Here is a 14,852-nt window from a genome sequence, read left to right as displayed (position 1 = left end):
CAAATATTTTGTTACTTATTCTGAAAAAGTTTTTTGAGTAAAAAATTGACACCCTCTTAAGAGTCAGTGAATCCTGCTTTGGTTGAAATAATTTATGTGAAATGGTTCCTGTAATCTTATGCCAATCCTTAACCTCAGACTGAAGAAGTTTTCAACCACTTTTCACTTTCAGCTGTCAGATCTTTAAATTTTTGTGTTACATATGAACGTTTTTCATTTCTTTATGCTCAGAAGCTGTGATTGTGTGTTCAGCTGATGTGACACGCCTGTGTGTAATTTTAGCTAGGTTGGTTTAGGTGGGCAGAAATGTGGATGTGTAAAGTCTATCTATATTACTTGGAAGTGATGCTAAAAGTGATGCTAAAAAATATAACAAATGTCCAGATATGTTAGGAAAACTTGAAGGGTGTATTAAGGTGGGATTTAAATTATACCTGACATTTCCTGACATTATGGTTTGATGCAAAAATGCTCAAATGTTTACTCGGTCCTCATTAATTTTCAATAACATATGTTATTGAATATAAAAAGTATATAAAAACATATGAAACATATAAAAATATTAAACACAATCTGGGATTGGCCTAGAAATGCATATTATTACTTAACAGTTACTTTTTGCAAATTCAATCAGAGATGATAAAAAAAACATCATGGTTCCTTCAGAGAACTTGGCTAATATCCGAATCTGGACGTGAATACTTTTGAAAAATCATGTATCAGAATTGTCCTAAACTACAATCAGTGCAGCTCTACTTGTAAGAGTACAGCAAGATGGTTTTGAGGATTCAGACATCCATAATCCTCCTGAGACAAGTCAGGCGAGACTTGTACTCCTGTTCTGTGAAACACTTTGAGCTGCCTGTCAGGTCTTGAAGTACATGTTTGCTTGCCAGACACCCTCTGCACTCCTTTAGTCTATCACGGGTGCTTTTTAGTTCATTGTCTATTGCTCCTTCTTTCTCTTCTCCTTCTTCTCTGCTCTTAGTGTTCAGTTCCTCCTTTTAATCCCATCTTCATCAGCTCCCATCTTTAAGTTTTTCCCAGCTTACTCTCCCAGTCTTCTCCTCATGTCTCTGCTGTCACATTTCTCTCATCCGTGCATGTCTGTGTCAGTGACTCTCCCCATGCTCCCATCAAGTCCATCTTCCATCCCTGCCTCATTTAATGTCCTCTGTGTGCAGTATATTATTATTCCTGCATTTCTGTCCATCATTCCCTCCCCTGCTCTGATGGCGCCGGCAGACGGCAAGTGCAGACTGTCGTCCTTCTCCCCAGCCACACTTACCTTTGAAAGTCTCTGATCCTCGCTCCTTTAGTGCACTGCTGCTTTGTTGTGTGCCGACAGTGAGTGCGCTCGCACACTTACATCAGCTCCCCTCAGCTCTGCTTCGCTCTTCCTCCTGTTTGTCACCGTTAAGTGCACACACCACTGACTTGCTGCTATTTCTGGGGGGGGATGATAAAAAAGTAAATTTGACAGAAAGTGTGCATGTGCAGAAAAAAAATTCATGTGCATGTCTGTTCTCCTTCCCCCTCATCTTTCTGGTTTTCTGTCTCTTTAACTTTGTCACTTATCTTCTGTTTGCCTGGCTTGCCTGTCTCATCATTACTTTTTTCATCTTTAGTCTGTCTATTTTATGCTCATTTCTTGCATGTTACATCAGTTTAGCTAAAAACACTTGGTGGGTTACAAAGTGGTAATTGTTTTTACTTTCTCTCTTTTTAAAAAAAAATGAATAGAAGTTGCACCACTTATTTTTACACCATCTCTTCGACTTACTGTTTTCTGATCCAGGTGGTGAGTTTTCCTGGAGATTTCAGCTGTGCAGTCGCGGGACTGATTTTCTTGGAGTACACAGCAAGTGCTCAGTGGTCAGCAGAGCTTCTTGTGATCACATACAGTGGTGGACTCAAGAGCTACCTTGTAAGGTGAGAGGCATAAATACTTCATTAATCCGCCACCCTTAAATTGCTTTATTGTCTTCTAATATAAAAGCAGACATTTATTGAAAAATTCCCATGACAATGCTGCATGTTTGGTATAACTTGACTATTCTTATCTCAATTTTTAACTGTTGTTGTGGTTCTTTTCTTATCTTGTGTGCTTATAGCATTTAAGAATTGTTCTTCGAACAGTGATATTTAAAATTTACTTCTGATGCTTTTATGTTAATTGAGCCATAATATAAAGCAGTTCAATTGGGAATAAAACCTCGAAGCAGCAAAGGAGCCTTTACTCCTTCAGAAGTCTGTATTAGTAGGTGTTTATTACAACTGATAAGACATGTTCATTTCTGCATCTGTCTTTTCCACCCCTCCTTCCTCCCTCCATGAGTCACTGCAGGCTTGAATAAGAGAGTGTGACAACTTACTCATATTGACCATGACACTGTTTATTAAACTTACAAGCCCGATAATCTGTTGGTAGGTGCGACTGCGACACTTTGCACCTCACACAGCGACCTCATGTTTCATGGAATGTTAACGGCGAATTCTCGTGAACAAGCTAAAATCATGTTATGGGTTTAATGGGGTCGTTTCACAGCTAACAGTTAATCACAGTTAATTAATTAATTCAATTAATAGGTTCTGTTGGCAAAGGTAAAATAAAGAAAAGCTTCCTCTGATTTATTTAAGGGAAGATTGCTGATGAATTTCATGGTATGCTTTTAAAAAATTAGTAGCTTATCCTAAGTAGTAGCGTACATATAACGACATAACTTGGCAAGTATGGAGTCTGAATTTTTTATATCTTCCACATTTAGAGTACTAATAAAATAAATTTTTGTGCAGAAAAAAGTGAAGTTTCTGAAATGACTCTGGCATCCTTAATTTGACACAATCACAATTTTTTGACCATTTTTACTTCTTGGTTCCACACTGGACCCATTCGTTGAGCTGGGCTTGATTTAGATATATAACACATCATTTAAATTTCAATTTTTTTGGAAGATTTGGTGAAATAAAGATAATAGTGATACATTTTTAAGTGGATATGGTATTAAGCAATTTCTAGATGCATCCCTGTTTCAATGCAGCTGAATCAAACTTCTGAATTACCTCATTTTGTGCGGTCAGCTTCTACAGAGATCTGCTGATGACTTCATTATTTGAGTCAGGTGTGGTGAAGCAGAACCACATCTAAAACACCGGCTGTTGAAAACTACAGTTTTAAAGAACTTTTATTTGATCTAAGGTAATCCAATCTAGATTTGTCGGTGTTATCTTAATTGATCAAAATTTGGTAGATATACTCTCAAAAAACAATGAACTAGATTTTTATTATACTGCTGATTTGTAAAGGCAGGTTTAACACAATGATTTTGCAATTTTTATTTTCGAAAGTAGATAATTAAATCAACAAAGTAAATGTTTTTTACTCAAATGCCCATAATGTCACAGCAATAGGCTGCAAAATCTATATAGTTGTAAAAATATGGCATTTAGAAATGTTAAATGTGTTGGAACCCTGTTTCTTCCAAGTTCGATTTAGCATTAGCCCTCTCTGTTTCTTCCATCTCCTCAGAGATTTTCCATTTCCCTGTTTTACTGTTGTTGTCACACAACGCCTTGGAGCTGTGACACTCCAAAACACAGGGTAATACTCAGCAATGTGCGCTGAATCCTGATCAGACAATGTCCAGCCCTCCAACACCTTCTCCTCAATTCTGTCAGTATTGATGCCGCCTGTGAGGGAAAGTGAGGGAAATGCTGATTTATTCTCCAAATGATGTTGTTGCTAAATGACTTATTAGATTTTTTTTTTTTAGAATTATAGGTAAGCATCTCTTTCATTGTTTTACTTTTTGTGCCAGCATTTCAGTGCTCATTTTATTTTCCTTTTTCTCTTTACATTTAAACAGCAAAGAACAATTTCCCCAGAGAGATATCCCAACACAAATTACCCCACATGTACCACTCTCGTTTAAATTGCCGTTCCTAATTAGATTATATAGATTACTGCGTCTCATTTTAATTGCAACTGGGTCGGATATTGCTTTGTTGTTGTATCCAAAACTGCCCAAAACTGCTTTTCAGCACCACAAGCTTCCACATAAGCACTTAATTTGTTTGTAAATTTTTATGTGCTTGAGTTTAATTATGTATTTCATGTCATGTGAACGTTTTTGCTCTGTTTCAGTGTTGGAACCAATCAAAACTTCCAGGAGAACCACACCTTCAGCTTTTCCCCACATCACTTTCGTGGCATCACCTCGGCCGTTTACCACACTGGTCACCGGTACGTTAAAAAATGACATGTATTCAAGCACTGCATGAGCTTGGAGAGCCGGTTGAATATAAATGATATGAAGAGCTTTTTGAAATATGGACACATTTGCCAGCATTAAGCTCTTAATCCATCAGTGGCAGCCTAATTAATATCTATAGCCTTCCCTTGACATTGTTGGAGAATGTATTTTCTCCTGAGGACTCCACCTTCTGAGACTTCTTCTATTAGTGCCGTGTTTGATCAGGAGTGTTTTTCCTACATTTATATTCAGACATCCTTACAAATCCTTTGAATCAGTTCTCATCCTGAGATATGCCACAAAACACTTAAATAGCCAAAGCTGAAAGTTTCTGAGCGATTTCCAGCTCTTTCATCATTTCAGATCTACGGGCATAGTAAATTTGCTGCTAAATACATCTTATCTTCATTACTTTGATAGAAATAAATTAGATTTAATTGCATAGCAGATTTCATTACATAAATCTTTGCTTTATTTTAAAATCTTTGCAGGATGGACACAATTATGTTTTGGTATAGTGTAAAATGAACCTAAATCATCTCTAGTGTCCTAGCTTAACCCAAACTTGCTGCTCTTTAAATTATGTTTTCTCTTTGAAGTGGTTTGTGATCAAGCCCCTTAAGTTTCCCATATTTTAACATGCTCCTGCCACAGACATCCATGTATCATGTTGGAACCAGAATCAACTTTATTGGCTAAGATTCTGTGAACAAATTTGACTTTGGATTCGCATTTCACAGCTTACAAACATACAGTATAAATGTATACACTTCAGGTGAAATAAATGAGTATGAAAGAACCAGTATGTATAATGTACATACAATTTTTCTGTGAAGAAGAAAAAAGGAAGGCAGGTTGTGCTTGTGCAAATGTAACTAACTGACCAGCCTGTAATGTGTTCATAGTTTTGATCAGGAATGCAGCATGGGGAAAGTAACTTTTTCTGTGGTGGTTAGCTTTTGTTGACAGTAATATGAAGCCATTTGTGTCTAGGACCTGCAGAGAAGTTTGCTTCCCTTTTTCTTAGTCTAGAGTTGTACAAATTCTGGATGGAGGCATGGTCAGCTTGATATTCCTCTCTGCAGACCTTTTCTACTTGAATTTGGACCTGTGCTTTTTTTGGGGGGGGGAAGTCAAGTTTTATTACAGTGCAGAAGATATAGCCTGTTCTGGGCCTTCTTATGTGAAGACATCTACTATTTTTGTCTTTTGCAAATCTGGTGTTTAAGAAAGAGTGGCAAGAGAAGGATGGCCAGAAAATCTTGCTTCTAGATTATCAAAGGACATCTAGAGAATACATCAAAGTACTGTGGAAGAAAGTGCTGTGGATAGGTGCGATCAAAATAAAACTTTTCCTTCATGTAAAATCAGATGTGCGTTGGAAAACTAACTCGACACATCAGCCTGACCACACCATCATTAGAGTTAAACATGGTGGTGGCAACATCATCTGTCGGGATGCTGTCCTTAGAAGACACAATTTACTGACTAGATTTGATTCAAGAATTAATAAATTTTTGGGGGAATTTTTATTGGCAAAAATAAACTAGAATTTGCATGTATATGTTATGTGCCTGTTACATTAAATCCTAATAAAATGAGTTAATAAAATGTAGTTTGATAGAATGTGAAAAGGTTCTGATCTGCTCGGCTGCCACTTCAAACACGTTTTCTACACACAGAAGAAGAGACTTATTCTGTCTCTGTATAGGAGAAAGCAGTGCACCTGAGATGCAGTGTATGTAGCAGAAAAAAAAAAAAAAACCTCAATAGATTATGGTGCAAGTTACAAGTAAATTGATTTTCATCAATATCCCCTGTTCAAGCAGAAGATATTAAGTTGAATGAGGTCATGGTACTCATTTAAAAATGAATGAGCCCATGTTTTTAATAGAGTACCTGCAGGAATTCTCTGCATTGGCTTGAAATTCTCCTCTGCTCATTCAGAGGTTGTGGTTAATTATATCAGGCTCATATTTGTGACCTTATGTTTTTCCCCAGGGCTCATAGGCCATACAAAGCAAATTTACTTTGGCCGGTGAAACCTGGCATGAAAGCAGAATGGATTTTGGCAGCTACTGTCAAATGTTTGCCAACTGATAGATGAGATGAAACTTTAATGATCCCTATGTAAAAAATGAGGATGAATAGAAAGCAAATAAGGAAAAAAAAAAAAAAAGATTAAGGATTTAGATTTTAGAAAATAATTTCAAATCTGACTGAAAAAACTACAATCAAACATTTTTTCCAGTTTGATTGTACTTTTAACTTTGACTTTTTATGGCGGGGGACTTGTTTGTTTTGACATTATTTTAATAAATAGTGCTTTATGTTTCTAATTTAATGTAGATTTTTGGTTTTATTTTTGTTGCTTGATCTATTTTTCTTTCAGGGGAAAAATTACTGATAAGTTTTGTAGTTCCCATAAAACCATCTAATTGTATCTGTTGGTGAAGGAAAGGCTAATTTGTTTTCTGTTCTGTTGTGCTAGTTTTGAAATAAAAGTGTAATAAAAAATATTAAAAAGTAAAAAAGACATGATTAAACTAAAAATGTGAAAAGAAAAACAGAATTTTGAGATACAATAAATAATAATAGTTGAACATTTTTAGAAGAGAGAAAATACAATTTTTATGCATATAAATGTAATATATTAATAATTAATTGCAGTACATCGTCTTGTCCGCAGTGCAAGAGGTCAAGTAGAGGACAGGCCAATGTGTGCTGGCCCATGAGGCACAGCCAGTTTTTATGTCCACCTCCACTCTCAATAAACTTGTCTTCTCATCATCATTAATGCCATAGTTCCTCAACCCTTCATACTAATGACTGCATATTTTTTCCTCGTTTCACTTCATTTAACTTGTTCAATTTCTTTTGTATTGGATGCTTTAGTTTGTTGTTGTAGTCTTGTGTAATGTGCTACTTTTGCTCTGTAAGAACATTTCTCTGTAAATAAACTGATTGATTTCAAACAATTTTTGAACAAAATAACCCTATTTTGCTCATGTTTAATGTCTATATTTTCTACACCAGGGGGCAGTCTTGAGTTGAAAAGTCGGATTTCATGGCCAATCCCACTGTAAATGAAGGGAACCACTAATCAATGAGGTCTTATTTTTGTCTGTGCTGAGCTTAAGTCATTCCACCCAGACCTTTCCTCTGATAAATAACACTTAATCTGCTAGGCACCTAAATGGCAGTTCAGTAGTGGGAATTCTCTCTGGCTTTAGTTGGAATTAAAGGATGACGAGGTTAGAGGCAAAATCATGAAGACGGTGTGTGTTTCTGTAGATTGCTGCTCGTAGGAGGCTGTGAATCAGGGGATAATGGTGCATCCAAGGCCTCCTGCAGCGGCATCACTGCCTGGAGGGCGCTCTCTGGCTCGCCTCACTACAAGCAGGTCACCAGTTATGAGGACGATATTGGTTCGGTGAGATGTCTGAAACGCCTCGTTCTCTTGCAAACAATTTAGTTATGTTGTAGGTGAAACATTTTCACCCTGTGTGTTTGTATTTATAGAATCAGAGGAGAAGTTTCTTCAGGATTCCCAGCCTGAGATTCTTTTCAAGGCAAGGAGATGAAAAGGTACAGAAGCCTTCTTCAGCCTGAATACTTCATTGTAACACAAAAAGCTTAATGAGAAGAATGTGTTGGCATTCTCATTCTTCAGGATGGTGTGTTCCGCATGAGCCTGAGCCCTGACGGGACACTTCTGGCTGTTATCCACTTCTCTGGGCGTTTGTCTGTCTGGGACATCCCCTCCCTAAAAGAGAGGACCACATGGAGCCAGGACCAACAGGTACAACCCTAAGCTGCTCATATTTATGTTCTGAATGTACACTACAGTCGTATTTATGATAATATTTTGTATATTAAGTTCTTCACTGACAGCATTAATGTAATCTTCTTTTGGACATGTTTTTTTTAGTGTGGGGAGAAGGATTTTGAGTGTTTGTATTTGCTTCCATCCCACATAATGTGAGGAACTTAAATTCGCCAAATGTTTTGCTGATTTATTCAGCGTCTACGTTCAGCTCCGCCGCCGGTAAAGCTCATGTGTGCTGCAAGTGTAAACAGGGTTAGCAGATTAATTTCTTTCCCCATCCCCTTTCCCGCTCTTTCTTTTTTTTTCCCTCCCTGCTTTGGTGCCTCCATCTTTCCGGTCCGCCCTGCAGCCAGGATTTGAGGAGATCAACCCGGAGTGGAAGACATCACTGGAAAGAAGGAAGAAAATAAAAGGTATTTTGGCCTGCAGCAGCGAAAAGAGAGTACTTTGTTGCTGATATGACAGCACATTTTGGACACAATTTAATGATCTTTGACGTTGTTGATTTATTGAATTACACAGTTTTCACAAACACAAAGCTCATGGTGCATGGTGGGGCTAGCAAATATTTTCTCCCTTTGGTAACCAGGCCATTTTGTGTGTATATTTTGGTGTTTGTGTATTTGGCTATAATCTTATTTTGACAGTTTCAGGCCACTTGTGGTGACAGCTATCACATTTTGTGTAAGCAGTAATCTAGGCGTATATCCTCATGACAAGTGATGTCTCATGGCGCTGCAAATAAACATGTCTGGAAGAGAGGGAGACAAGTTACTAAAAAGTTACTCTTTGGATAAGGGGATTATCAGGCAATAAATACCGCAAACATGTTAAGTGAGGATGAGAAGAGAAAAAAAAAATCTGCTCTGACTGACCTTTATGTGTCACTGCACTTGTCCCAGATAAGGAGCAGTTCTACCCACTGGTGGATGTGAGTTGGTGGAGTGACAACGTGTTGATTCTGGCTCGTTGCTCTGGGTCGGTCACCGTATCATCCGTCAGAACGTTACGCAACCTTCTGGGGAAATCTTGCGAATGGTTCGAGCCTTCACCCAGAGTCACTGCTGCGCATGACGGGGGCTTCCTAAGCCTGGAGGTAAATGTCACATTGAGGGATGTGTGCAGATTGTTGAACCAGAGCGAACATCCATTAAGATTAGCTGTAGATCACAGCTTTCATCCTTTAGTTCTTTAAAACATGCTTTGTGGAGAATTGAGCAATTCTTCACTTTTGTTAATATAACCCCAAATTAGGATGTTGTGTCAAATATAAATTAAACAGTAAAAATCTCATAAAAATGTGTTGCAGTGCAAATATCTTATAGCGAGCAGTCAGGAGGAATAAAATAATTCAGCTATTGGCTACTTGGAGCAAACCAGGAGTGCTATTTTTGTTCCTTAGTGCTAATTAGCTGTTACCCCAAAAGTGGAAATAAGGTAGACTGTATCTTCTGCAGTAGTGCTTAGACCACTTCCACTTTGTGTATTAATGCACATTCTTATACATTTGGTATCTTGAACAGGCAGGTGTTTTTTGAAGAGGTCTCAAGTACTGAAAGGTTTTAGCTATTCTCAGATGGGAGTCTTATGACTGTCTGCTAAGCAACTAAAGGTCTTGCCTGAAACTGGGTGTTAACGTAAGCATAATAATGAAGTTGAGTGGAAGGAAAAAGTGTGGATAAAAGAAGGTGCACAAACATAAGGGACAGCTGCAGCCTTGAAAACTCCCAAAACCTAAAGCCCATAAATAATCCATGCGCTATTGTTTATGGAAGATGAGACGCACCAGAACCAAGAATGCTTAATGCAATTGAGGGCATAGTAGTTGAGTAGTCTATTTTTGAAAAAAAAATTCAAATGCCTTAATTTAAATATTTTATATGTCTTCTACATTTCTACATTGTAGACAAACTGTTTATGAGATTTGAATTCACTTTTAGTTAAAAGTTTACCGTAAACAATTTTCCAACCTTTTGGGAATTTGGATTGTTTCTAAACTGCTTGTTGAGTCCAAACACAAACTATTTCTAAAAATAATTCCCTTAATAAAAATATAATTTCCTTGTGGTCAGGTCACAAGGACAATAAGGTGTCAGTTCTTCTGACTAATTAATATTTTGGGGGAAACATGTTCCCCAAATGTTTAATTCCACTGCTGAGCTTTTGTTTTCTGTGGAGCTGGTTTGCAAAGAAATAATTTTCCTGTGGGGACAATAAAGTCTCAAAGTTGTCTGATCTCACAGAAACATTTTTAGCTGGCAACCCTGAGGAAATGTGTCATCAGCCTGTTTTAGCATCAGAGAGGAGAAGGATGGGTAAAGTTAAGTTTAGTTGTTTTTATTCATTTGTTTTTCCCCAGCATCATCTGTGCTGGACTAGACATGCATCTTCATTTGAAGTCTGCTTGTATATTATGTGCATTCATCCAAAAGTGTGGAATAATTAGAAACTGCAATGATGATGCTTAAATCACCACTGTTTTTAAGTCCTAAAGCATTTTAAATTTTAAGCTACAGCCCAGTAGGACATCATAACAAAGGCAGTGGGGACTCTAAAATGCACAACCCCATTCTGAGGTAATTAAGAAAAAAATAGAATAAAACCAGCAAAAGAAAATGTTTTGTATTTAAATTTATATTCATCAGTTTGTCCTTGATGCTGTTTTTGTGAAGACTGCTTGTTGAATGGACACAAATTTAGTGTGTTTTCCAATAACACAGCTACATTAGTGCCACACTATTGTTCTTGTATCATTTATCATCTGTCATTTAATTTTTGCACATAAATGTTCATATGCCTTATCAGAAGGTCGTTATAGAGAATTGCTTGGAATCCCCTTGTGATTTCACCTCTTAAGTCATATTTTTTGCAGTAATAATGTTTGGTTGATGCTGGGTATAGTCATTGGGATTAGGAAACAGTTAAACCTTCCTCCTATGAAAGAACTGTGGTTATTCATTTGTTTTTGCTAACAACAGATGGATTTCTTATCCATTGAACAACCATGTTAGGAGAGACGCACTGTATCTGTGTTACTTATCCTCCTGAGTCTATGAACCTAACTGTGGAAAACTAACAAATCTAGCTAAAATAAGAAAATTTTAAATTACAGTCGTAGACAATCATACAGTGCATCTGGAAAATATTATTTTTTTTCCCATTTTTGTTGCAGTACAGATTTCTTTTGAAACTGAAGCATTCTCTTCTTTTGTAAAACACTGACACAAAATAGTCTATGAAAAGGTGAAATAATATCTTGTTTAAAATCTGTAAACCTTAATGATTGGAGTTCACATAAATTAAACAGTAACATCTTGCAATATTTAAAATACATTTATGATAATAAAAAAAATGGTTTCATAAGCAAGGCTTCTTAAATAACAACAAAAAAAAGAAAGTTACCATAAACCACTTAAGAACACAATAAATATTTTCAGAAAAGTGATGTCTTGATATACGGCAAATCAAATTCAGATGCCAGTCCATAACACATATAATATGGCCACCTGTTTCTACCGTGGATCTATTTACTTGCATTGTTCTCAAGCCTTTTCAGTGCAGGTATTCATTTACCTCGGTTTTTATGCAACATAGCTATTAGAGATAAGTTCTGAGTTAGATTTCAATTTCAGAGGAAAGTTTCAGATTATAGCAGACATGGGCGGTGGAGACAATCTTGATAATGTACATTCTCAGAATGAGACATAAAAAGAAGCACAATTGCAGTAGATGAAGGTTGTTTGTGTGATCATTAAATACATGGTGGAATGTGGATAGAGAGAAGTTCCACTCCCCGACTTACTAACTAAAATACTCACAGTTGCAGAAGATGGGATAGGTTTATGTCTCTGCACACTGAGCACAAATGAGCCTTTAACTCTGTGTAAAGTTGGCTTTTCTCAACATGTTGTTTGGCCTTAAAAATATCACTTCCAGCTAATGGTCTTTTAGTGTCATAAAAGTGCCATTGAGTAACAGCTGAGGCGATACAAGGTTCACTATGGTACCCAAAGTACTCAAAATTTACTGCTTCTGTCTACTGAACTATTAGGTTCTTCCACTCACATTTTTTTTCACTCATTTGTGGCATGATTATTGGAAAATAAAGTGTTTGCATATTTAACGTTGAGTCACTGCATATTCCTATCTTAAGTCACTGTAAATGTCTTCTATGGTTAAACCAAAAGAGGTACTAACCTGGATTTTAAGGAGCATCATCTCCTATATTGTTTTTATGTTCTGTGCTTCCACCTAGTGAACATTTTATCTTTCTGTCATGCTCATTAGTGCGAGGTGAGACTTGCTCAGAAGCGTACACGCTTTGAAAGCAATCTCAGCAGCGGCGCAACCATTGAGGACGAGGAAGGAGATGATGGTGGAGACTCTGATTCGGATGAAGAGTCCTCAGCAAAAGCCCGCTACTTTGGCTACGTCAAGCAGGGCTTGTATTACGTGACGGAGATGGAACGTTTCGCGCCGCCACGCAAACGACCCAGAACAGTTGCTAAGAACTACCGCCTGGTCAGTTTGAGGTCCACCACCCCAGAGGAGCTGTATCAGAGGAAGGTAGGAGGAATTAAGCATCATTATACCACACTGCACTTTAATAAGGGTGATATATTTGTAAGCTTTAATCTCTCCCTGTGTTCTATATTTTAATGTACAGCTTTATTACAAACTGTAGATAAATGCTCAAACTATCCCACAGTTATGCCAGGATTTGTTAGAGAGTTGCATTTAATAAAGTTAGATGAAGGTAACTTCTTGTTTTCTTCATGAACCTTTGTGGCACAGAAAAATCCAGCAGGTGCATAATATTTTTGAGCCGGGTGGCTTGTTTTGATCTTTTGCTAAATGCAAGCAGATTACCAAACATAAAAGTAATTTCCTTGTGCAAAAAGAAATATTAGCAGCTGAGAAAGGGAAAAGGGGAAAAAGCAATATTTTTAGTTGGAACCATACATGTGTTGATTCAAATGAAAGCAGAGTTTAATTTCCACCTTTCTTTGCTCAAGTTTCTGTATAAATATTCACGACAAACAACATTCAAAGCTCCTTTGCAGGGGTTGTGCTAAAAACCTGCAGGCATTTCTCTGGCCCAGTTGCATTTGATGGAGCTCTACCTGAAAGGAAAGAGTCATTAGGGTTTTTTTAGAACATCCCTTGTAGGTCCCCAAAGTCCTGTACGGAACCAAAAAAGTTTGCATTTTGGATTTTGAATTTATCATTATCTCTAAATTTACTACGATAAATAATTTAACAATATGTTGTAAATTTGAATAAAATTTTTATCTATGCTAAATATTATTTAAAAGTGCATACTTATGTTCCAGTGTTTGTGTGAATGTCTGCCAAACTGGCAGACGTGGGAGTGTCTCAAACAAGATAGTTGTGTAATGATTATTGTAGTGATCTCTGACATCTGCATATTTTACACAGGTCTTTAAACATCGCAGATGAGAATTTTATACATATAACAAATTACTGCTGTTATGGTTAGAGTTTCTGAAGAGGACAATGTTGACGGTAATGATTCAAATGATTATTATTGTGACTTTGAGGCTAACTGTAGGAAATTGGATTGTGGTGAACTTCTGGTTTCAGTGCCTTTTTTGAGTAAAGCTTTACAGGAACTTGTACTAGTAATATCATTTCTGAAGGGAGTTGGTTGGTTATTTTAGAGCGACAGAATTCAGATTGGGTGGAATTCACATACATTTTTATTTCAAGAGGAAAAAAAGGAAAACTGTTTTGTCTCTTTCTTCCACTTCACTCTTTTTCCACTCTCTATTGGTCTCTGAGATAAAATATGTTGGTTTGGATTGTGACATGACAAAAGCTTCAAGCACTATGAATAGCTGCACTTAGGTGGCTGATTTTTAACTGAGATCATCAGCATGTTATGGTGTTTTTCCAAAGAACAATTACATTTACGTTTAATGAACTGGCGATCACCTCCAGATTCCAAAACATGCTTATAAATTATTTTGCAAACACAATAGATTTTTGGTTTCATAGTACACTGCAAAATTTTTGATTGCTGTTTACAATTGGGGAAGGTTCTTTGTGTCTTTGGTGTCTAAAAGATCATTCATAACTACATGCTCAGAGTTTATTTAGCAAAAAGGTGTCGTCAGTGTTGATGCTGGAATGTCTTCATGTTTGAACTTGAAAGCTCATTTAGCTCAGTTGTCCAAACAACTCTTCCACTGATGTGCTCTTTTGCCTCCCTCTTAGTTACAAATTCATTTTGAAGAAAAAATGGATGTTGGTTAAGTAATATTTCAAAGATAGTTCAATTCTCATTACATAAACCTCATGCACTGCCTTTATCATTTTAAAACTAATACAGGAGTAATGTGCACCTCGCTGTAATGTCAGTAATCAATTTCACTGAGCAGTTTGGTTTCAGAGAGGACACCATACTCACTGTGAAACTCTTCATTTCTTTATGGCACTTCATTTAGCAGCAATTGAAGGAAGTCACTACCATTTGTTTGGTCATCGACTGAATTGTAATTGGGGCTTCAGCAGAATCTGTTTCAGACTGAATAAATCTCTTTTAGCACAGAGAAGAACTAATGTTTGTTGGATCGGCTCCAGAACACTATTGAGGAGAAAATGAAAAGCCAAGCAAGACACTCAGTCTGTTTTAAGGCTATTTTTCAGTCCCGGGGGGTGTTTCTGAAATGCTAATTGCTTTATAGAAATATGACTGTTGGTGCTGCTTGCTACAAATTGCAGCAAAAGACAACAACAAGCTTTATCTT

The 14,852-nt window shown here is 37.0% G+C and overlaps 1 protein-coding gene across 1 annotated transcript in view; it reads left to right on the top strand.

Annotated features, from left to right (window-relative positions):
* Positions 1 to 14,852, top strand: part of nbas (NBAS subunit of NRZ tethering complex) — a 152,822-nt gene that overhangs the window by 9,830 nt on the left and 128,140 nt on the right. The window contains exons 8-15 of the mRNA XM_055044449.1: positions 1,799 to 1,932; positions 4,145 to 4,243; positions 7,548 to 7,686; positions 7,776 to 7,841; positions 7,927 to 8,055; positions 8,432 to 8,495; positions 8,985 to 9,178; positions 12,370 to 12,648. Coding sequence (XP_054900424.1) covers positions 1,799 to 1,932; positions 4,145 to 4,243; positions 7,548 to 7,686; positions 7,776 to 7,841; positions 7,927 to 8,055; positions 8,432 to 8,495; positions 8,985 to 9,178; positions 12,370 to 12,648 — 1,104 coding nt within the window. The remainder of the gene's footprint in view (positions 1 to 1,798; positions 1,933 to 4,144; positions 4,244 to 7,547; positions 7,687 to 7,775; positions 7,842 to 7,926; positions 8,056 to 8,431; positions 8,496 to 8,984; positions 9,179 to 12,369; positions 12,649 to 14,852) is intronic.

This window comes from Poeciliopsis prolifica, unplaced genomic scaffold (assembly GCF_027474105.1).
Source record: "Poeciliopsis prolifica strain line A6 unplaced genomic scaffold, Auburn_PproV2 SCAFFOLD020, whole genome shotgun sequence".
In the NCBI taxonomy this organism is placed as follows: domain Eukaryota; kingdom Metazoa; phylum Chordata; class Actinopteri; order Cyprinodontiformes; family Poeciliidae; genus Poeciliopsis; species Poeciliopsis prolifica.
Note: the sequence above shows the minus strand (reverse complement) of the source record. Positions and strands in the feature narration are given on the sequence as shown.